This window comes from Narcine bancroftii, chromosome 2, assembly GCF_036971445.1.
Source record: "Narcine bancroftii isolate sNarBan1 chromosome 2, sNarBan1.hap1, whole genome shotgun sequence".
Taxonomy (NCBI): Eukaryota; Metazoa; Chordata; class Chondrichthyes; order Torpediniformes; family Narcinidae; genus Narcine; species Narcine bancroftii.
Window position 1 is genome coordinate 49,613,544 of NC_091470.1, and position 25,401 is coordinate 49,638,944.

Consider the following 25,401-nt stretch of genomic DNA (forward strand, 5'->3'; position numbering starts at 1 on the left):
TTAAAGCATTGAAGTGTCCATGGGTTAACAAATTGAACGATGAAACAGGGAGAGAAAGACAACAATATCAGTTGGTTGGAACAATTAGGTGCATCTTCAGCTGTCAAACATGTAATTCTGATTTAAATTACAGCTAAAAGTAGACAATTAGATCATTTGTTTTCTTTGTTAAAACCATCACTGAAGGCAATTCTGAAGTGGAAACATACACTCATTCTGGTGTTAATGGCCATTTGCTCAAGGCCTAATTAGGCACAGAGAGAAAATCAACCCACTCTTCATAATGCATGAAAATCTATAAACTGCAGGCCAGCAGAGGACTCATTTTTATTAATTACACTAATGTTGTTCTTGCTTAAGAAGAAGAAAGCAACTTATTCCTGGGTCAAACATTCCGACTTATAACTAGGGTCAGATTTAAAGGTGACTCATTATACAAATGCATTCAAGAATAATAAATTCACCTCAGATCCAAATACTTGACCAGTAGAATGACAGGGAAGGATCCCAATTGTTGTGTTACTGAAGCACTTAGAATTTAACCGCATCATTCAAGCACATTAAAATTCAAAACAAAACTCAAACAGATGTCAATTCCTTTAGTTCATTTTTAATTACTACATGACCTAAATCGTAACAGTATTTTTTTTTTAATTACAACCGGTCACAGCTCTCCAGAATCTTCCTATATTCGCACAGTAAAATAATTTTATTCATTACATTCTCATAAAAAAGACATTCTTACAATAATCATTTTCAATGAACATAAAAAATGTATTCTGTTTTCGGTAGTAAACAATATGCATCATGTATGCATTAGCAGTTATCTTTTATACCCTTTATCATGTATCTTAAAGGATAACAGTATGCTGTAATTTTCTGAACAAAGGTATATAAAATCATTACAGCCACAGGTATTATCTTCACTGTTGCACTAACTGTAGGGTGAAGTGTCTTCAGTTTATGCAGCTCTTTATAACAGCTTGTAAAGTCTACCATTCATTCAATATCGTCCATAACCTCCACGTCCACCAGAGTTTCCCATGTCTCTCCCACCATAGCCACCTCTCCCACCATAGCCACCTCTCCCACCATAGCCACCTCCTCCCCCTCCCCAACCACCTCCACTTCCTTGGCCACGTCCACCACCCCACCCGCCACCTCCTCCACCACCCCACCCGCCACCTCCTCCACCACCCCACCCGCCACCTCCTCCACCCCCCCAGTAGCCACCACCCCCACCTTGGGCACCCCTTCCTCCACCACCCCTGCCACCTGCACCTCCTTGACCACCTCCCCAACCAGCTCCACCACGACCACCTCCTCCACCACCACCACGTCCACCTCTCCCCCCATCTTGTCTCTTTTGCCATGGAGGCATCTCTGGCGGTGGTGCTTCTATCTCAGACGGTCTCCCTCCTCGGTCTGGCACTCTTCCCATTAGAACCTGCCAAAGAAGGGAACAAATTTAATTCAGAGTTCAACACAGCAAGGAGTGAGTCTTTTATAATCCAAAGCAAGAGTTTAGAGCACTCATCAGGGTATCATTAAAATTATGGTCAAAGTCAATGGTTCACCTGAAGCAAAAGAAAGTAAATTAGAAGGAAACGTACATTATTTCTCTCCATTCACCAACCACAAAAAAGGTTGATGAGTGTATAGCATCATGTATATATGGACTTTAACATGTTAGACTGGAATGTTAGGTCACTTGGGATCCATGGGGAGCTGGCCCATTAAATTCAATGTTGGCTCAGTGGAAGAAGGCAGGGGGTAGTATTGGAGGAATTCCTTTTTCGATTGGAGGCCAGTGTTCTGCTGCAGGGGTCAGTTCTGGGTCCATTGCTGACTGCATTAAAGATCTGGATTACAATGTAGTTAACATTATGAGTAAATCTGCAGATGTTACCAAGATTGAAGGTGTAGTGGGCAGTAAGGAAGGGTATCCAAGTTAACATTAGGATATAGTTTATTTGGGAAGGTGAACCAAGAATGTCTAAATGGGCAGCACTGTCGCTGGTGAGAACAAGCAGAGAGCAAAGCCACAGTCCTCTCACGGGTCGAACTGTCCAGTCCAACTGCTCCTAGCTCCGTACAGGCTTTAAGCGGCCTGTAAATGGGACAGAGGTTTTATTTTAAAATACTGCAACCTCAGCCTCTGCGTCCCAGATGGCAAAGCCCAAGGTCAGCAGCAGCTATGAGGGGTTACGGACTCTGGGGAAGAAGAGGACTGGGCACTATAAAACAGGGAGACCAATTTCCCTAATATTGACTGGCACCTACTGGCAGCAAGAGGGATAGATGGGGCTGAATTTGCCAGTTGTGTACAAAAAGGTGTGTATGGACTGGCCAACTAGAAGAGAGGCGATACTGCAGCTGGGAAATGAACCTGGTCAGCTGGCAGACCTCATGGTGGGGGAGCATTTTGGTGAGAGTGACCACAACTCCCTTAGTTTCAACATAGCAATGGAAAAGGATATAAAAGTCAAACTGGGAAAGTGTTTTACAGGGGAAAAGCTAATTATGAAGAGATAATTATAAAGGAACTAGCAAGAATAAACTGGAAAGAAATGTGTATGGGTGAAAGCGGAGAAGTAACAAGATAGGTTTGTTCCAATGGGACAAGGAAAAGACGGTAGGAAAAGGGAACCGTGGCTGATGAAACAGGTCAGGCAACAAGAGGAAGGAAGAAGCATACATCAGATATAGGAAGCAGGAAACAGGAAGGGCTCATGAGAAGCATATTGTAGCCAGAAAGAGCTTAAAAGACCTCAAAGGGGGCATGAGAAGACCTTGGCATGTAGAATTAAGGAGAACCCCAAAGTGTCCTATGCATATGTGAAGAACACAGGATTACAAGAATCAAGGTGGGGCCGCTAAAGGATAAGGGAGGCAACATGTGCCTGGAGGCAGAGGGGGATGGGGAGGTCCTCAATGAAAACAAGAGAAAAAGGATCTTGATAATCGTGAGGTCAAAATTGAACAGGCCCGTGTGCTGGACAATGTGAAGATTAATGAAATGGTAGTGTTGGATCTTCTTAAAAACATCAAGATTGATATGGCCCAGGCTTCTGTGGGAAGTGAGAGAAAAGGTAGCTGGGGCAGTAGCTACTATGATCTTTGAATCCCTCTTGGCCACAGGAGAGGTGCCAAAGGATTGGAGACTGGCAAATATAGTCCCCTTGTTTAAAATCCAGGGAATTATAGACAGGTGAGTCTTATGTCAGTGGTGCGTAAACTAATGGAGAGAATTCTTAAGGATAGGATCTCTGAGCATTTGGAGAAGTACAGTCTACTCAAGGATAGTCAGCATGGTGTTGTGAAGGGAAGGTCGTGCCTTATGAGCCTAATTGAGTTTTTTGAGGTAACAAATGAAATTGATGAGGATAGGGCAGTAGATGTGGTTTACATGGCTTTTAGCAAATGACTCATCCAGAAAATCATGAGACATGGGATCAGTGGAACCGTGGCTGTGTGGATAAAATTGGCATGTCGGAAGAAATCAGAGAGTTGTACAGAAGGAAAATATTCTCCCAGGAGGGCCCCTGCAATTTCTGTACTTGTTTCCCTCAAGAATCTAGTGAATATCTTGTCAGGCCCTGAGGATTTATCCACCTTTATTAGTCTCAAGACAGCAAGCACCGCCTCCTCTGTATAGGGTTGTGATCTCATTGCTGTTTTGCCTCACTTCTATAGACTTTGCATCCATCTCCTGAACAAAGACAGTTGCAAAAATTAATTTGGACCACCTTGGTCTTCATTAGGACCAATTTTGTTCCTTTCTCTCTATTTGATCTTGATATATCTGCAGAATCCTTTGAGATTTTCCTTTATCTTGTCTGACAGAGGCACCTCATGCCTTCTTTCAGCCTTCCTGATTTCTTTCATGTTTATTCTTACATTTCTTATACCTGCCATGTACTTCCTTATTCTTAACCAAAGCCACAATATCTCTCGAAAACCAAGGGTAATCTTACCTTTAATTCTGACAGGAACAAACTCTGTACTCTCGAAATTTCAGCTTTGTAAGCCTCCCACCAATCTCACCTTTGCCTGAAAACAAACTGCCCTAATCCACACTTGGCAGGTTCTATCAAAATTGGCCTTTCTCCAATAGGAGATCCAGTATTGCGCTCTCTCAAATTGAGACCGCTATATATTAATTTCCTGAACAAATCTGACGAACTCTAACCTATCCAGCCCTCCTTATTCAGTCAATATGTGGGAAGTTAAAATACCTTATTAATACAACTTTGTTTCTTGTAACTTTCTGCTATCTCACAAATTTGCTCTTCCAATTCCCACTGACTATTGGGAGTTACTAAGAAAATCCCATTAATGCGGTCATTTTCATTGCTCAGTTCGACCAAAACAACCTCAATAGACAAGATCTATAATCTGTCTTGACTGAGCAGTGTTGATATTTTCTCTGACTAGCCAGGCCCTTCCCCTTTCATCCCTCCCTCTCAATCACATCAAAAATAACAGTACACACAACACTGAACTGCTAGTCCTGCCCTCCTATAGCCAAGTTTCTCTAAGGGCCACAATATCATAATTCCACATGCTGATCCATGCTCTGAGATCATCTGCCTTTCCTAAAATACACCTCGCATTGAAATAGATGCATCTCAAAACATTATTCCCACTATGTTCAACCTTTCCACTTATGTCTTTGCCATTCCTCCATCTTTAATATGTAAACAATAGAAAGTGTACTTGCTCTGTCCAATGGTATGCACAGACCATCAGCCAGAAAGATCAACTCAGCCATTATTTTTAAGAATGTTAAATAGGTGCAATTTGGTCCAACTTCTTGACAGGTATTGCTTCCGTTGTCAGTTTCACTCTTTACTCTCATAATTCAATCACCAATTTTCATTCAACTCGCTCACCCCCATGTCCTCTAATTTCTACCTTGCTTGTCTTTCATGTTGAGCAGTTTGCCATTTTACAAGTACCAGCCTGCCTTTCCTCCAATATGCAATGCAATCGACTCTGTGAACAGGTACTTAGTTCATCAGCCCTGATTAAAAGGATAATTAAACTGAATGCAATTTATTAACTAAATATCAACCAGAAAAACTAAGAGTGTTAAGTCTCATCTAAAATGTATGCAGGTACTTGTGAGCTATACCTGTTCCTGACTAATGAATAAAATGTGGTACACCTGAGATTTTTTTTTAATTAAAAGTACAAAATAATATTCTTATAAACATCTGGATAGACAGGGTCTGATCAGGAGCACTCAACATGGATTTGTGGGAGGAAGGTCATGTTTGACCAATCTGATTGAATTTTTTGAAGAGGTGACTAGGAATGTGGATGAGGGTAGCGCAGTGGATGTTGTCTATATGGACTTCAGTAAGGCCTTCGATAAGGTACCACATGGAAGGTTAGTTAGGAAGGTGCAGTCTTTAGGTATAAATTTTAAGATAGTCAAATGGATTGAACATTGGCTGAAAGGGAGAGGCCAGAGAGTGGTAGTGGATAATTGTCTGTCAGGTTGGAGGCCGGTGACCAGTGGTGTGCCTCAAGGATCTGTATTGGGCCCATTGTTGTTCGTTATATACATTAATGATCTAGATGATGGGGTAGTGAATTGGATTAGTAAATATGCAGACGATACTAAGATAGGTGGAATAGTGGATAATGAAGAAGGTTTTCAAGGATTGCAGAGGGATTTGGGCTGCTTAGAAAAGTGGGCTGAAAAATGGCAGATGGAATTTAATGCTGATAAATGTGAGGTGCTTCATTTTGGTAAGAAGAATCAGAATAGAACATACGTGGTAAATGGGAGAGCATTGAGGAATACAGAAGAGCAGAAAGATTTAGGAGTAACGGTACATCGTTCCCTGAAGGTAGAAACTCACGTGAATAGGGTGGTGAAGAAGGCTTTTAGTATGCTGGCCTTTATCAATCATTGCATGGAATATAGGAGTTGGGAGGTGATGTTGAGATTGTATAAGACGTTGGTGCGGCCTAATTTGGAGTTCTGTGTGCAGTTCTGGTCGCCTAATTATAGGAAGGATATAAACAGAGTGGAGAGAGTGCAGAGAAGGTTTACCAGAATGTTGCCTGGGTTTAAGCATCTGGAGTATGGGGAGAGATTGGACAGATTGGGTCTTTATTCTTTGGAGCGTAGAAGGTTGAGAGGGGATTTGATAGAAGTATTTAAGATTATGAAAGGGATAGACAGAATGGATGTGGATAGACTATTTCCGTTAAGAGGAGGAAAGATTAAAACAAGAGGACATGAGTTAAGAATTAAGGGGCAGAGGTTTAGAGGTAACATGAGGGGGAACTTCTTTACTCAGAGAGTGGTAGCCGTATGGAATATCTTCCGGGAGAAATAGTGGCGGCGGAGTCAATTGTATTATTTAAGAAAAGGTTGGATCTATGGATGAGAAGAAGATGGAGGGTTATGGGCATTGTGCAGGGAGGTGGGACTAGAAAGGGGTGTTTGGTTCGGTGCGGACTAGAAGGGCCTAATGGCCTGTTTCCGTGCTGTAATTGTTATGACATTCACACTCATCCTTCACCCACATGTGAAACTTTGGATTTGGTCGAATGTACAATTCTGATTCCTCAATACATCCTGAGCATAGTGGCACTGTACAAATACAAATACTTATTTATCTGTCCATACATGAATAATTTTGTGTATACATTTGTATTTTTCTTTTACAAAAAGTACCTATTTGGCTGCAGCAAGTAAGAATTTTGTACATATGTACATTGTACATTTGTGTTAGAAAATAAACTCTGTCATCATTATCACTTGTTGTTTTGCCAAATTCCAAGTTCATTGCAAAGTATCAAATCCAGCCTACCTGTGATTAGTAGCGTTAAGATCATATACCACAGCACCCAGGAATAATTGAAGGATTAAAAATATTGAACATTTTTGCTTTATGATATTCAGATATTATAACTTCAGGGCAGTATCCTTTTCACTTTCCACATGGTCCACTATCAAATAAGTTTCAAGTGTTCAGTTACATGCACAGGACACAAAATATAGTGATAATCTGCATTCCCAGAATAAAACCATATTTAACATGCAACTGCCCCATATTATCTCAAGTATGATTTGCAAATGCTGTTCCCATATAACTCCAATTATCCAAAATGATCAGAACCAGGCCTATTTCAGATAAATTATATTTTTGGATAACTGGTCATTTTTTAAAAACAGCCCAGTAGCAATAGCAAATCATTTATAACAGTGTTTAAATAACAAACAACAAGGGAAGGCTTTTTAAGCATGTTTAATTCTCACCAAAAAAATCTGAACAAAATAAAATAAATACAACACCAAAAACTCAGAATTCTATTCAGAGGTTTTCCCAAAATTCCAAATTATTTTTTTCCAACCTGTGACATCAGTTTTCGTCCAAAAAAATTTTCAGATAACTGAGGGTTTCTGATTGTTTCGGAGGCAAAATGATGCCATTTCAGCTTCAAATTTTTTTTCAGATAAATAAGGATTTGATTTTTCTGAAATCCTCAATTATCTGAAAATTTTTTTTTGGAGCTAAACAGATGTCACTTCTGGGTCCAAAAAATTTGGATAACTGAGGATTTCAGATAATCCGATTTTTGGATAATCGGAGTTGTATCGTATTTCCATGACACTGCAAGAACCGCATGTGGCAACTGCACTAGCTGAAATATCATCACCTCAATAAATGCTATCCAAATTCATAAGCGTTGAAATGCAAGTAAGCCTACCTTGTTAATGGCACAGGATGTCCCTTGCCTTAAGGAACCACTGCTGGTCTTCATAATCTTGGACAAATCATCACGAGCGGCCAGAAGGTGTGCCAGGGTTACAGTTGACATCAAGGATAAAGACTGCCTTTTGGGTTGATAGATTTTTGCCATTTTGTCTGTATTTGCCTAATAAAAGCAAGAGTTTAACTTTTATTTCTATAATTCACACTTTATGATTATCACTGACATCTGAAAATTATTCTCAGGACATAACATGATTGTTGCTGATTCAGTAGGTGTATCAAATTTTTTTCATATGCTTCTGCTTTCACATTCTAATTATTTTACTGTTTAGGCCAGTATTAATTAATCAACTCTAAATTCATTATGTGGCTATATTCAAGGAGCTATGTACCTGGACCACCAGATCCCTCTGTACATCAATGCTTTTTAATAGTCCTATCATTAACACTGACATTTAACCTCCTAAAGTGCAAGACCTCACATTTGTACAGCTTGAACTCGATCTAACATTGCTCTGCCCACATCTGCAACTGATCTATATTGCTTTGCATTCTTTGTAGCCCCATGCACAGGCCACAACTCCACCAATCTTAGTGTCATCTATAAATTTACCACTGGTCATTGACCTCAAACCCAGAATCACACCAATCCACCATCGTACTCAATCATCTGTGAGGAAGCCAACTCGGAGTCCAAACGGTCAGTTCACCATAGATACCACGCTGGATTAGCCTACCACGAGGGACCTTGTCAAATGCCCAACTAAAGTCCACAAAGTTAACATCCACTACCTAACCCAGCTGACCTCCTAAAAAAAATTAAATTTGTAACATATGACCTACCCTGCATAAAGCCATACTGACTGTCCGTAATCTAATCATGCTTTTCCAAATGTGTACATATCCTATTGCTGTATCTGACCCGACCTTGTTGGTTTTCGTGCAGTTGGATAACCATGTTGAGGAACTTTGGGGGGCATCCGAGGCGCTCTAGTATTTGCCAAAGCCCTTTCCTCCTCACGGTGTCGAAGGCTTTGGTGAGGTCAACAAAGGTGATGTAGAGTCCTTTATTTTGTTCTCTGCACTTTTCTTGGTGCTGTCTGAGGGCAAAGACCATGTCAGTAGTTCCTCTGTTTGCGCGAAAGCCGCACTGTGATTCTGGAAGAACATTTTCGGCGACACTAGGTATTATTCTATTTAGGAGAATCCTAGCGAAGATTTTCACCAACCCTCTTTTCAATCTTCTTCAGCATGATGCTGAAACAAGTCATGAAAGACCTCAACAATGAAGACGCTGTTTACATCCGGTACCGCACGGATGGCAGTCTCTTCAATCTGAGGCGCCTGCAAGCTCACACCAAGACACAAGAGCAACTTGTCCGTGAACTACTCTTTGCAGACGATGCCGCTTTAGTTGCCCATTCAGAGCCAGCTCTTCAGCGCTTGACGCCCTGTTTTGCGGAAACTGCCAAAATGTTTGGCCTGGAAGTCAGCCTGAAGAAAACTGAGGTCCTCCATCAGCCAGCTCCCCACCATGACTACCAGCCCCCCCCCACATCTCCATCGGGTACACAAAACTCAAAACGGTCAACCAGTTTACCTATCTCGGCTGCACCATTTCATCGGCTGCAAGGATCGACAACAAGATAGACAACAGACTCGCCAAGGCAAATAGCGCCTTTGGAAGACTCACAAGAGTCTGGAAAAACAACCAACTGAAAAACCGCACAAAGATTAGCGTATACAGAACCGTTGTCATACCCACATCATGGGTCCTCTACCGGCATCACCTACGGCTCCCAGAACGCTTCCACCAGCGTTGTCTCCGCTCCATCCTCAACATTCATTGGAGCAACTTCATCTCCAACATCGAAGTACTCGAGATGGCAGAGGCCGACAGCATCGAATCCACACTGAAGATCAAACTGCGCTGGGTAGGTCATGACTCCAGAATGGAGGACCATCGCCTTCCCAAAATCGTGTTATATGGCGAGCTCTCCACTGGCCACCGAGACAGAGGTGCACCAAAGAAGAGGTACAAGGACTGCCTAAAGAAATCTCTTGGTACCTGCCACATTGACCACCGCCAGTGGGCTGATATCACCTCAAACCGTGCATCTTGGCGCCTCACAGTTCGGTGGGCAGCAACCTCCTTTGAAGAAGACCGCAGAGCCCACCTCACTGACAAAAGACAAAGGAGGAAAACCCAACACCCAACCCCAACCAACCAATTTTCCCTTGCAACCGCTGCAACCGTGTCTGCCTGTCCCGCATCGGACTTGTCAGCCACAAACGAGCCTGCAGCAGATGTGGACATTACCCCTCCATAAATTTTCTTCCGCGAAGCCAAGCCAAAGAGAAAGAAGAACATATCCTATCCCTACGTGTCCACTCCAATACTGATGTAAAGTTCACTGGTCAATAATTTCCTGGATTATCTCCATTTCATTCTTGAAGAAAGGAACAACATTTGCTACTCTCCGGTCCTGCAAGACTGCGTCTTTTGTTAGTGTGGATACAAAGATCTTTGCCAGGGCTTTGCAATTTCCTTTCACCTCTTTCCTGGCATTTATACTATCAGATGCTGGAAACATTTCCAAAAATATCAGCTCCATCTTTTGCTTGATCTCATAACGCCCAACCACATTAACATTCTCTACATTGCTCTTGGTGAATACCAATTGAAAGTATTCAATTAATATCTTGCCTTCTTTCTCTCACTCCAAACATAAATTCCTTCCTTTGTCCTGGATTAAGTCCTATCCTTTCCTGATTATCCGCTGGTCTTTCATGCAAGTATAAATCCAAGTCACTAAGGACATAATTAGCCTTTCTAATACCCTGCTTGAGTTCTTTCCTGCAATATTTATATACTTCAAGGGACATGTGCTTCCTTTTTCTTGACTAAATTCACAATTTCACTTGTCGTCCAAAAATATCTTCCCTTGCCAACCATGTCCTTTCCCTTTAATGGAACATGCCAGCCCAATGTCTACAAGTGGAAAATCTCCTGATAATGGTGCAAGAATAACAACCCGAATCTCAACATGGACTCGACAAAGGAGATGATTGTGGAATTTAGAAGGACCAGGAATGACCACCCTCCACTACACATTAATACTTGGTAGTGGATAGATACATAGAAGATAGGAGCAGGAGTAGGTCATTCGACCCTTCGAGCCTGCTCCGCCATTCAACGAGATCATGGCTGATCTTAAAGTTCAGCACCCCGTCCCCGCCTTCTCTCCGTAACCTTTAATACCCTTATACTGAAGAAATAGATCTAATTCCCTCTTAAATATATTTAATGAACCTGCCTCTACTGCCCTCTGTGGCAATGAATTCCACAGATTCACCACCCTCTGGGTAAAGAAATTCCTCCTTATCTCGGTCCTAAATGGTTTGCCTATTATCCTCAAACCATGGCCCCGGGTTCTGGATTTTCCCATCATTGGAAACATCCCATCTGCATCCATTCTGTCCAGTCCTGCCAGAATTTTATATGTCTCTATGAGATCCCCTCTCAATCTTCTAAACTCCAGGGAGTACAATCCCAATTTGCGCAATCTTTTGCGCATAAGTCATTCCTGCCATTCCAGGTATCAGCCTGGTGAATCGCCTCTGCACTCCCTCCATTGCAAGAACATCCTTCCTTAGATAAGGTGACCAAAACTGCACACAATACTCCAGGTGTGGTCTCACCAAGGCCCTGTACAGCTGCAGTAAGGTATCCTTGTTCCTATACTCAAACCCTCTTGATATGAAGGCCAACATACCATTTGCCTTTTTAACCGCCTGCTGTACCTGCATGCTCGCCTTCAGAGACTGATGCACAAGTACCCCATGGTCTCTCTGCACTTCCCCATCTCTTAATTTATTGCCATTCAAATAGTAATCTGCCCTCCGGTTTGTATTACCAAAGTGGATAACCTCACATTTATCCACATTGTAGTGGATTTGCCATGTATCTGCCCAGTCCCTCAATTTATCCAAATCACACTGGAGCTTCCTGACCCCCTCTTCTGTGCACACAACCCCTCCTAGCTTAGTGACATCTGCAAATTTGGAGATATTACATCCAATCCCCTCATCCAGATCATTAATGTAAATTGTGAACAGCTGGGGTCCCAGTACAGATCCCTGTGGTACCCCACTGGTCACCACCTGCCACTCAGAAAACGAGCCATTTATCCCAACTCTCTGTCTTCTACCTGCCAGCCAGTTCTCAATCCACATCAATACTTTGCCCCCAATCCCATGAGCCTTGATTTTGGAAGCCAGTCGTTTATGCGGGACCTTATCGAAGGCCTTTTGGAAGTCCAGGTACACCACATCCACTGGCTCTCCCCCATCTATTTTACCTGTCACCATCTCAAAGAATTCCAATAGATTTGTCAAGCACGATTTACCTTTTGTAAATCCATGTTGACTCCGTCCGATCCCTTCTCTGCTAGTCATATGCTCCGCTATTACATCCTTAATAATGGATCCCATCATTTTGCCCACTACTGATGTAAGGCTCACCGGCCGATAATTCCCTGCTTTTTCTCTACCCCCCTTTTTAAATAGTGGGGTAACATTAGCTACCCTCCAATCCATGGGTACTGATCCTGTGTCTATCGAGTTCTGGAAAATAATTCTTAAAGCATCTGCTATCTGAATGGCCACTTCCTTGAGTACCCTAGGATGTAGATTATCAGGCCCTTGGGATTTATCTGCCTTCAATCCCATCAATTTCCCCAAGACCATGTCCTTAGAGATAGTGATTTCTTTCAGTTCCTCCCTTGCATTAGTCTCTATGTTTCCCAACATCCTTGGGAGGTTATTTGTATCCTCTCTTGTAAAAACAGAACTAAAGTAAGAATTTAATTGGTCTGCCATTTCCTTATTCCCATTATACATTCCCCTGATTCCGACTGCAAAGGACCTACTCTGGATTTCACCAATCTTTTCCTCTTGACATATTTATAAAAGCTTTTGCAGTCGTTTTTATATTTGCCGCAAGCTTACTTTCGTAATTTATTTTTGCTCTCTTGATTAATCCCTTTGTCCTCCTTTGGTGCATCTTGAACTGCTCCCAGTCTTCGGTTGCGGTACTTTTTTTGGCCAATTGATAGAGTGGAGAGCACCAAATTTCATGGCATTCACTTAACATGTGACCTATCATGGACACACGTTTCCTCATTTGTCAGGAAGGTGTAATAGCGACTGCATTTCCTGAGAAGAATGAAGCAGACAAGGCTTCACCATCTTGTCAACCTACTACAGGAGCTCTATCAAGAGTGTCCTGGCTGACTGGATCACAGTGGCGTATAGTTGCTGTAGAAAACTGGATCAGAGGTCAATCCACAGGACCATAAAAGTGGCAGATCACTCAAGTCTCCGTGCCCCCCACACCATCAATGTGATCTACTGGGATCATTGTTTGCAAAGGGCACACAAAATCATTGAGGACGCCCACCAAACTGCCCACAGCATCTTTCAGCTACTCCCGTCAGGAAAGAGATGCAGGCAAATCAGTGTCAGCACAATCAGGATGAAGAACAGCTTCCTCCTGCAGGCAATGAGAATACAGAATGCCCAAGAACTGCTTCCACGAACCACCCAAACTCTAACATTCACAAATTAACATTTATTTATTTTTATATACGTTTGTCGACCGCATGTATTGTGCATCTGCATGTTTTGCACCAAGGACCAGAGAATGCTGTTTCATCGGGTTATACTTGTGCAACCAGATGACAGTAAATTTGTATTTGATCTGAAACCCTCTGCCTTGCACCCTTTACTTAGCCAGATATTGAACTGCTCTAACTTCCTCCTATTTCTCACTAACATGCAACACAGGTTATAATCCTGAGATAACAAACCTAGAAGTCTTTTTTTTAAATTATATATATATATATATATATATATATATATATATATATAGATATGTAAAAAAAATAACTGCAGGATACCATTTCCTTCCTGCTTGCATCACTGGCACTGATATGGATCATGACCTCTGGCTGTTCACCCTCCCTTCTTTGAATGTCCTGTACCCACTCGGAGACATTATTGACTTTGATACTCAGGAGGTAACAGATCATCCTGGAGTCTTGTGGCCACAGAAATACCCATCAGTGCCCTTATGGAGTCTCCTATACTATCACTTTATCTGAATAAATGGGCCAATCATGGCCCCATCAGTATCCAAAGCAATATATCTGTTAATAAGGTGAATGGCCACAGGGAAACCCATCATAATCTGCCTTGTCCTTTTTTCTTCCCAAGTTATCATCCAACTACCTGCTCCCTGCTTCTTAGGTATGCCCACATCACTTTAACTCCTATGATCTGAGCCTCCTGAACGATCCAGAGTCTATCCAATGACAGTTCCGAATTCCTTGGTAGTCAGTCAGGAGATGCAGCTGGAGATGTAGGTATGAGGGCCACTAAAAGTTTCCCATACATTGTCCATCCTGCAAGAAGAACGTACCTCTGCTCTAACTGCCATGCCAACTACTCTGTCTGAAGACGAACAATTAAAAGAAAACCTTATTTGTGACCCCCCCCACCCGCTTAGCCCACTTTGATGAAGCCTCTTGAGCCAAAGCATCCATACTGAGCTCAATCACTATATTTGAACCGCAAACACTCCCACTGTCAAAATGGCTGTTCTGCAAGAGTCTGTCTGCCTTTCATTTTCTGCTTCCGCTGGTCGCTGCTGAAGGCTGACAGACACTCACCCACAACTTCCAAGATGTAGTCTTGGAAGATTAAAAGTTAATCTACTACTATTGATGATTTATTGGTAGAATATTCCCAAGCAATATTATTACTAAAGGCACAAATCACGGGAATTGAAAATCGTGTGGAGAGTGGAGCTTGGATTGTAGAAAATAAACTTAAACTACAGATTGATGTTGCTGAAAACTTCTGTTTTACCAAAGTGTTCTAACATTGTAAGATGAAGCAGAATTTGGACCAAAAACTATTTCATCACAGAAAGGTAGGGAAACTGATTCTAGATTTGAGTAAAGCTAAGCATTTGTAGATTTGGAAGGAGAATAAAACTCATACTTTCTCACAACACAAGAAACAGCCAATCAGCCCATTGAGTCTGAACAGATTCTCAGAGCAAACCCATTCTCCCACATTTCAATTTTACGCAATCTTTATCACTTGCCTATCGCCTCCCTCAATCCCTCTCTCCCCACCTGCACCAGAGCCAATTTATAGCAGCCAATTAACTTAACCACAAGCATGTGTTTGGCATGCAAAGAGGAAAACAGAGCATTCAGGGGAAACTCATGCAATTACAGGGCAAATGCAAAGGTCAGGATCAAACTTAAGGCAGTGGTGCTGAAGGGCACCAAAACCAGCTGTAGTGTGCTGTCACTATGTGGTGGCAAGTTCTGGGATAGTATTATTAAAATAGAGTGTAAGCTTTGAAAGTCAGGAAAAGAACAGTTGATTAAGAAGAGCTGCTGCAAACAATAGCTGCAGATGAAAAGAGTGCACCTACAGAGAACACTGCCATCGGAGGGCAACAGCAACCACCACCCAACACATGCTCTGTTCTCACTGTTGCCATCAGGAAAGAGACATAGGTGCCACAAGACTCACACCACCAGATTCATGAACAGCTGCTACCCCTCCACCATCAGACAAACTCAGAGACTCATTCAAAGACTCTTACTTGTGCACTTTATTGCATTTCTTTTTGTTCTCTCTGTATTACAGTCAGTTTGTTTACATTTGTTATCTGTTTATAGTTCTTTATTTGTTTACATGTTTATGCTGCGTAGTTTATTTTTGGACTACCAATTAGTGGTACAGTACAACACTGATTATCCGAAATCGGACTCTCCGAAATCTTCAATTATTGGAAACAAATCAGGGATCCTCATTTTTCCCAAAACTTTTTCGAGCTGAACTGACTGGGGGCATCATCAGGCTCCCGGCGCTGGCAGCAGCAGACGGACCTCGGTGGGGAAATGTCGGTGATCGGTGGTGGCTAGCAATTTTTTGGTGAGAATTAAACATTATTTTAATGCTTTAAAAAAATGTCCTTGTTGTTTGTTATTGTTTAAACACTGTTACAAGCGATTTGCTGTTGCTACTGGGCTATTTTTTTTAAATGACCAGCTTTCCAAAAAACCTGTTTATGCGAAATAGGCCGGTCCTGACCATTTCAGATAATTGGACTTGCACTGTTATTCTGCTTCGCCCGCAGGAAAAAGGAATCTCAGAGTTGTGTGATGTCATGTATGTACTCTGACAATAAATTTGAAATCTGAAAAAAGCAGAAGTTGAGTGAGATGATAAATTAAAATTGGAAATTGATTTTTGAAGTGATGACGCTATATATTAGCGTAAACAAAGGTGCTAAGTAACCAGAAGAGATTTGGAGAGCAGAGATACACCTACACAAATATTTTATGGAACAAAGCTCAAAAATTACTGTAAACACTCCACAAATGTAGAGAAACAGATCCTATGTTGATCTGATGACCGCACATGAAAACTGAAAAGTTAACTGCTTCTCTCTCCACTAAAACAATAAGACCAGGTGAATATTTCCAATGTTTTCTTCTGTCAGATTTCTAGTATATCAATTTAATCTTTGCTCTTTTGCCACTTAACCTATCACCTTCCATCATTTACATTTATTACATAAATGTTTGGATGCCTATGCTGGAGGCATGATTAGCAATTTTGAAGATGTTGACTGGAGCCTTGAGTAACGTAATGAGAATATGATGGGGCTATTTTTGGCTTCTCTTTCTCTTATTGATAGGGGCATGGCACAATGCTCATGGTAGATCTTTATTTGCCCTGCAGCAGCCAAAAGTTTAAGTTTATCATGTATATTACATGATAATAAAAGGAACATCGAGAAAGAAAATAAACCTTGAAAGATAAAATGGCAGATGGAATTTAAGAATGCATTAAGAGAGGACCAACAAGGTTAGGACATTTACAATTCATCGTATAAAGGAATAGAAACAAGGAATCACTTAAGGAAACTTGAGCAGTCACCCAAGGATCACGGTAGATAAAGCACTTAAGAAAACATATGGGATTATTTGGCCTCATTCCATACAAAATTATGAGAGGGATAGATAGAATGGACAGCCAGCACCTTTTTCCTAAGACAGTAATAGCCAATACCAAAAGACACCCATTAAAGGTGAGTGGAGGAAAGTTTGGGAGAGATGTCAGAGGAAGGATTCCAGCCCAAAACACAAACAATTTTTTTTTTTCCTTGGATGTTATTCAATACAGCATCCCTCCAGCAAATTGCTTGTTGCCCTACTTCACTTTTGAATGACTCCCATGTCAGATGTAAGCTTACTTGCATACATCTACTCAATCTAGTTTTCCAACCCTGTCTTGTGATATTAAAGTTAGCCTGCTCATTATAAAACCTTAATTTCTGTTACATTCTGATGCTTTTCTGTAATTATCCTTAAACTCTGACCACTTCCTCTACAATGCTTCACATGTCAGCCCCTAAGCCCTTCATGATAACGTGATCCCAGATGATAGTGAGTTAACTGGAAATACCAGCAACTATAATTCTATCATTCTAATAGCTCTCTGTGATTTGTTTCCATAGCTTCTCCTCTTTCCTGGTGCACAAAATCATTGAGGACCCCTTCTATGCGGCACACAACTTTCAGCTGCTCCCGTCGGGGAAGATACAGGAGTATCAGAGCCAGCACCACCAAGATAAGGAACGGCTTCTTCCCATGGGCAGTGAGAATGTTGAAGAACTAAAGGAACGACTAAGCATCTGAGACTCTCATTTGGACAAAACACCATTTATTTATTTATTTCCCTAGCTGTGATATTTGTCCTGTGTGTGTATTATTTCTCTGTATGTGTGTTATGTCTGGTTGTGTGCCTGCATGTTTTGCACCAAGGACCTGAGAATGCTCTTTCATCCAGTTGTACTTGTACAAGCAGATGACAATAAATTTGACTTGGTTCTGCCTCCCACTGACTATGTTGAGGCGTGCAGTAGTCCAGAGCAATTTGATCATTTCTTTGTTATTGAACACTACCTATTTGGCCTCATTTGAAGAGTTCCCTTGAACAGTGTACGGTGCACATTTCTAAAGCAGTATTGCCCTTTAATCTAAAGCAGTACATTACACAGAATATGAGAAGTACATTAATTAATGCCATTAATCATAATGAGTTGGGAAATTCACTAGTACAGTATCTTGATGCCAGGTCAACAAGCATTTTGAGGTATCGCTTAAACAATATGCATGACCAACAGCATGGTAATTGGAGACAAACAGTAGGATGGAGAAGGGGAAAGAGAATAAATATGAAGAGAATCTTTATTAGCCTACAGTCCGTTCTCCTGTTCATCCCCAATCCTGCCTTCTTTCCTCCACCCCTTCCTTCTCCATTCAGAACCATTCCCCCTCCCTGTTTGCTGGTGTGCCTTCCCACCCTACCATTCTTAATCACCTATCATCTCCTGCCTATGAGATTGTATTCCTCCCTCTGCCCCTCCCCTCACTCCACCATTTTATTTGGGAGCCTGCTCTGTATTTTATCTTTGCAATACAAAGTACTGTTTGACCTGCTGAGTTTCTCCAGCATTGTGCTTTGGCAGGCCAAGCACCAAGTCATCGCTGACTTGTTTAATAAAGCATACAAGACATGGGGCCTGACACTTAATCACAAAACAGAGGTCTTCTACCAACCTGTCCCAGCTGGACAACACTGCCTTGAAACAATAAAAGCCATGATGAGACCATGGAAAATACGGATGGCTTTCACTGCCTTGGAAACTACCTCTCAAAGACGACAGACATTCATGATCTCTGCAGATTTTCCTGTTTTACTCCTCTCTAACCTTATCTATAGTCTAGAGATGCAAAGTTGATGCACATGAACTGCTGTCATAAAATTTTTGGGCGCTTGAGAATAACCAAGTTAATTTTAAAGAGACATACATGATTATTCACATACAGTTTTACCACTCAGCCTCAACATCAGATCATTTTTAAATCAGAGGTGCTTATTTCAATAAATATAAAATTTATACATTAAATTCTATTATCCACCAGCTTTATGAAATGTAACCATGATTCAATTACTTTTACAACAGAAAATAACAAATGTTTCATATTATACTTAAGCAATACAAATATTTACTTCAACACAATGAGGACATAATTCTTTTCCCAATTTTTAAAATGCACATTTTAAATTATTTAGATTTTTTTTTGATGGGGGTATAAGGGCTGACTTTATCCAAAAGTTTCATTGGTTGCTAGGCTTACAGCATTCAGGTCCATTCCTCATGGAGTTGTCCATCGGGGACCTGACCGCTAAAGATCATATTGTAAAGAAGTTATACGTGCACAACTTCTTTTAAAGTGGAATAACTGTTGCATACTAAATATCACACAAAACTGGGGTGAGGTATTGATCCAGTAGCAAAAGCCTTTGACACAATTAAAAGGGACTGTGGACTATCATCCATAACTTTGACTGCCTGTGGAAATGCTCCACATTCTATGTCTGCTACACATTACAAAGCAAGTTATTATCTTAACTAATGGGTCCACAACTGAACCAAGCTTAATGCAGACTGATGTCAAGAAGGGAACATTGAAAACATTTTTCTCAATCTTCACTACCAACAATCTTCCCACTGCATTGGGATGTAATCTACAGGACAAAGAGGAAATTGTTCCACATGCGTCTTCAGCAATCAGTCACTCCAACCTCAATCATTGAGCTGGAGTACACAGGCAGATGGTCATGCTTGCATGTTCACAGGCCAAGCACCAAGTCATCGCTGACTTGTTTAATAAAGCATACAAGACATGGGGCCTGACACTTAATCACAAAACAGAGGTCTTCTACCAACCTGTCCCAGCTGGACAACACTGCCTTGAAACAATAAAAGCCATGATGAGACCATGGAAAATACGGATGGCTTTCACTGCCTTGGAAACTACCTCTCAAAGACGACAGACATTTATGATGACATTGCTTATTACTTTCATCGCTGGCTTTTCTTGTGGAATGAAAAGTGTGTGCTTTAGATCAACACCTCAAAACTCAGCTTAAGGCTCATGCTGCCATGTACACTTCTGACACATGGACCACCTATCGCAGACATCTCAAATTGCTGGAGCAATATGAGAAAAGCCTCAAAGTCTACTGGCAAGTTAAGAAAACCAAAACAACCTCCCCCAGTCGTACACTCCCAGCATTAAGGCCCTAATAAGCTCTGATGACAGGCAACATTACAAGTAAGCCAAGGATTCAATCACAGAGATGATTTATGTAGAATCTCAAAGAGAAAATAACTTGCGGGTTATCTCCAGTCCATGACTACTGTTATGGGATATGTTAGCATAATTATGGGTAAAATAGCTCTTTAAAAGAGACAGATTGTGGGGGTTTAATGTAGGTCAGGGGTGGGCAACCTATTTTTTTTAAAAACGCAACCTATTTTTTAAAACTCACATCCCACTTTAAGTAATTCCTATGCCAACGGTGCTGTGTGATTAGTAAGGGATTGTTTAAGGTGGGCTGCGGGTGAGAAGGGAAGGTTGAGAATAATTGCTCTAGACCCAATTGTTACTGAAATATTTGGCTTAAGAAAAATTGTCATTGGCCCATTTCCTTTGGAGTTGTGAAACTGTGCACATAACAAGTCAACAAGGGATGATTAAAACAGTGGCTTTCAAACTTTTTCTTTCCATCCACATCCCACCTCAAGCAATCCCTTATATTGTCCACAGTATTTAACATTTATGAATCTTCACCAGGCTCTGGTGTTTAAAGTTAAATGATTACCGCTCAAGAAGGTTCCTGTTGGTTTCAGAGAGAAATTTGTTACTCGTCGAACACACAAACTGATTTCCTCCAGTCAGCCACTTCAGTATCTTGTCAAAGAAACTTGCCCCATCATGGGTTTTCTAAATGATAACCTCCAAAACTACCCATATGCGTGCCTAGTCAAGAAACACATGCTCCACCTGATAGTGTCTGCATATTAAGTATTGGCCTCTTCAGCAATCTGAAAACTGTTAGAAATAGAGTGGAAGCAAGTCATCTGGGATCCCAAGGGACTTCAAAAAAGGGAAATTCCATTGGATTTTATCTGTGAAAAATTCACAGGAGTGTTTTATCAAGTATTTCAGGGGTTGATCATTAATCAATGCCTGTCTTTCCCTACATTCACTAAATTTTCCAAATATTGAAGTGAACTTTACAAACATCAAACTTGTTCTGATGTCACTTGAATTAGTGAATAATATACCGACTTCTACTCAAAATTCTTATAACGATATTTGTTCAATTACTGGCAAAATTAGTAAAAGATTCAATTAGCAAGGTAGAAAAATCAGCATTAACCTAAGCAGCAAAATATTAAACAGTCCTAGATCCATGTTAAAATACCTTCATTGTTAACATCTATTCAGCCCGTACATGCGACAGGTCATGTATAAAAGATGTTTAATGTTGAAAGTTGGAATGGAGTCAGACATTGACCGTGATTTTGAGTAATGCTACAAAAGTAAGCAGGCTCTTGTAAATATGGTAGCTTATGTCCTCAGACTTTGATTCTTACCTTGGCTTTGTCAGACCAGCCAAATGACTGGACAGTCACATCTAGACGTTTGATCAACATTCTTCTACGGCATTCATATTCACTAGCGAGAGCTTTATTTATTGCCTCGAGGTTCTCCTACGTAAAAAAGATTTTCCAATAGTGGGTTATCATCCATATTGAAGCAAGTTAAATCATGTTTTATACAATAAAGCCCCTAGTATCCAGCACCTATGGGGATTGGTAGATGCAGATAAGTATATTTTCCGGTTGCTTGACATTTGCTCTTAAAATGGCAAATACACCTGCATTAAGAATAAACAGTTTAAAAGACAAAAATACTATACTGTACTTACACTGAACAAACTTCACTTGCATGAATATATAAACCTTTGAGCATTTTACTTTATTTTCAGTCACATTCTTAAAAACATTTTACCATCGCTGCATCGGCAGATTCCTCCACTCCACGGAGCTGATCAAAAGGCAAACAATAAAATTATAGATAATTAACACCCCTCCCCCATGTTTACAGATAAAGCCTCTGACTTGGGTGACTCTTAAGCAGTAATGAGGAGACACTTTTAAGAGTGTCACCCCTATGGCGAGCAGCATCAACCAGCTCTTTATCCAGGGCAATTTTATTCAAACTTATTCACACAGCTGCTACTAGCAAAGCACAACCAAGGCACTCCACTGGCTGATTATTTGCTCCCATCTTCACTAAAGGATTGTTACTTCAGAGAACATTTATTTTTACAATATTAAACTTATTTATTTTTTACCTATTATTTTTTCTTATTTATTCTAATTTTAAAATTTATTTTCTGCAGTTTTTTTTTGCCAGTTGCTTGAGGCTGCAGTTGCTTGAATTCCAGAGTTTTTACTGTATTCAACAGATCTGAATATAGGATACATAAAAACATTACAGTCAAGCTTTCCTTTCGACAAATCTGCTTGAATAAATGTTTTAAAGAATATATTTTCAGGATGCAGTTGATTTTGTATACAACTATTAATAACCCATTTCTACCACTCCAAAGTTATGACCAAGGTACTAATGGAATAGCAGTAGTTTGATTTGAAGAAGACCGCAGAGCCCACCTCACTGACAAAAGGCAAAGGAGGAAAAACCCAACACCCAACCCCAACCAACCAATTTTCCCTTGCAACCGCTGCAATCGTGTCTGCCTGTCCCGCATCGGACTGGTCAGCCACAAACGAGCCTGCAGCTGACGTGGACTTTTTACCCCCTCCATAAATCTTCGTCCGCGAAGCCAAGCCAAAGAAGAAAGAGAAAGAAAAAAAAAAGTTGATTTGGCAGTACAAGTGTATGACCAACCCAAAGGTTTCTCTTTAATTAAAATCACTCAAGGTTATCACAAGTTCAAATGTTACTACATTGCATCCCATCTAGCAAGAACAATACATTATTAAAAATTGTCCCAATTTATCCTACTAACATTATGTCTTTGCTCCAAAATGTCAAAATATACCTTAAAAATGCTTTGAAGATTATCTGGTTTATTACACACATTGATCATTCAAATGAAGATGAGATTCCAAATATCAAACTTCTGACCAAAGTTTTGCACTTAACACTACCCTACTAGTGCTGATTCAGATTTCAGATTTATTGTCAATACTCTACATACATGAAATCACATACAACCCTGAGATTCCTTTTTCCTGTGGGCACAGCAGAATTACCTCTAACTGGTAGTTCAAAAAATAAACTCTACACAGCGTAAACATGTAACAAATAAAAGAACTGTAAAAGATAGCAAATATAAGCAAACTGAGAGAAGAAAAGAAAATCAATAAAGTGCACAATTAAGAGTCCTTAAATGAGTCTCTGATAGAGTTTGTCATTGAGGAATCAGGTGGTAGTGGGTGGCAGCTGTTCCTAATCCTGATAGTGTGAGTTTTGAGGTACATATGCCTCTTTCCTGATGGCAGCAACGAGAACAGAGCATGTGCTGAGTGGTGTGGGTCTTTAATGATTACTGCTGCACTCCGACAGCAGCGTTCTCTGTAGATGTACTCAATCGTGGAGAGGGTTTTGCCGATGACGTCCTGGGCTGTGTCCACCATCTTCTGGAGGGCTTTACACTCAGGGGTGTCGGTGTTCCCATATCAGACTGTGTTGCAGCTGGTCAGCAGTTTCCTCCACACCTCTGCAGAAATTTGCCTGGGTTTCTGGTATCCTGAAGAAGTAGAGATGTTGACATGCTTTCTTCACAATGCCACTGGTGTGTTCGGTCCATAAAAAAATCCTCCTAAAAGTCAATGACTCCCAAGGACTTAAATATGATCACAATATAAAGGAACAAAGTAGCCCATTCTACCCATCAACTCTGCTCCACAAATCCTCCCTGAGCTAAACTTCTCACATCTTGTTCCAAGATCCAGACTTTTTCCCATATCCCTTGATACTTTGACTAATTAGATACCTATCAATCTCCCCCTTAAACTCCCCCAATGATCTGGCCTCCACAGCTGTATGTGGCAACAAATTCCACAAATCCACGGCCCTCTAGCTAAAGAAATTTCTCCTCACCCTCTCAACCTCTGATCCCCCATTGATTACTGGATTGTATACCTCTGGCTTTCCTTTCCTGAAGTCAACAATCAGCTCCTTAGTTTTGGTGACATTGAGTGCAAGGTTGTTGTTGGTGCCCCATTCAGCCAAGTTTTCAATCTCCATTGTGTACGCTGACTCATCCTCTTCCTTTATTCGACCTACTACCATGGTATCGTCGGCAAAATTGTGTTAATTTCATACTGAGCTATACAGTCATAGGTGTAAAGTGAGTAGATTAGGGGGCTAAGAACAGAGCCCTGTAGTGCTCCAGTACTGCTGGAGATTGTGGATAAGTCCTTACCAATCTTCACTGATTATGGTCTGGAGGTGAGGAAATCCATGATCCAATTACACAGTGGAGTGTTAACTCCCAGGTCTTGGAGTTGGCTCATGTTTTATGGGGACGATGGCATTAAATCCCACACTGTAGTCGATAAAGAGCATCCTGCTCTATGCACCTTTGCTGTCCAGTTGTTCCAGTGCTTTGTGTAGGGCCAGTGAAATGGCATCTGCCATAGACCTGTTTCTACGATAGGCGAAGTGGAATGTATCCACGTCACCGCTCAGACAGGAGCTGATATGCTTCACCACCAGCCTTTAAAAACAATTAATCAGCGCAGCCAACATCATTCCTCATAGTTAGTTTAATCTACCTGGAGTTTATAGGATTTCTTTTCATTACAATGAGAGTACCAGCAGAGGGCAGAGATGTGTATCAGATTCATGACAGCAATTCTGTCAGAAATGTACAGAGATTGAGTGCTACAACAAACCCTTTTTGCACCAATACCATTAGCATTCATGAACCTTGGAATGTGTCCTGAACACTAAGCAAAACACCAATTTAATACTTTAATTGAGGAAAACGCAAATTAAGTCATATTGGAGGATAATTTTTCCACATCTTTAATAATGAGATCACCACTTTTTGGATTGATCAACTCTCAAATTTATGAATTTCTTTGATTCTTGAAAGCTAGGATCAATCGGCTCCAAAAGTCAACTTATCATTCTGAAAACTGCTGCAGTAATAACAGCAAGGCCGGCAGAAATGGCTGTTATTGCTGGGCAAATAACATTCACACATGCACAGCTAAAAATGTAGTGTTACAATCTTCACAAAATCGTCAGAGATTCATTGTACAGAGGTTTCTCAATTACTGCTGGACCCCAAAAAATGTCTCCTAAAATTTAAACATTGCAGAATTTGTTAAAAGTATTCTGTTTGATATTTTTATTTTTCTGAATCCAATACTTTTGTTAATATCACTTGCCTTTTCAAATTATGATTTTATTCAGTTTTTAAAGATCCTTCATTTCCTTCTCCACAAATTCTTCTATTTGATTGATTGAACCACCTTTCTGCTGTATCCCTTTTTTCACAGATACCATGAAGAAACGATAAATTCAAACCAAGTGAAAAAAGTCTATATTCTATCCTCTGGCATGCTATGAGTATATGGACATCTTTCTGAGATGAGCATTTCATCGCCATT

General features: G+C 40.8%; 1 protein-coding gene across 2 annotated transcripts in view; it reads right to left on the reverse strand.

Moving 5' to 3' along the window:
- Positions 1 to 590: 590 nt before the first annotated feature.
- Positions 591 to 25,401, reverse strand: part of fam98b (family with sequence similarity 98 member B) — a 72,709-nt gene continuing 47,898 nt past the window's right edge. For both annotated transcript variants that reach the window (XM_069916639.1, XM_069916640.1), the window contains 3 exons: positions 21,343 to 21,459; positions 7,735 to 7,902; positions 591 to 1,447 (listed from right to left, as the gene is read on the reverse strand). In XM_069916639.1, coding sequence (XP_069772740.1) covers positions 1,004 to 1,447; positions 7,735 to 7,902; positions 21,343 to 21,459 — 729 coding nt within the window. In that variant the 3' untranslated portion in view covers positions 591 to 1,003. The remainder of the gene's footprint in view (positions 1,448 to 7,734; positions 7,903 to 21,342; positions 21,460 to 25,401) is intronic.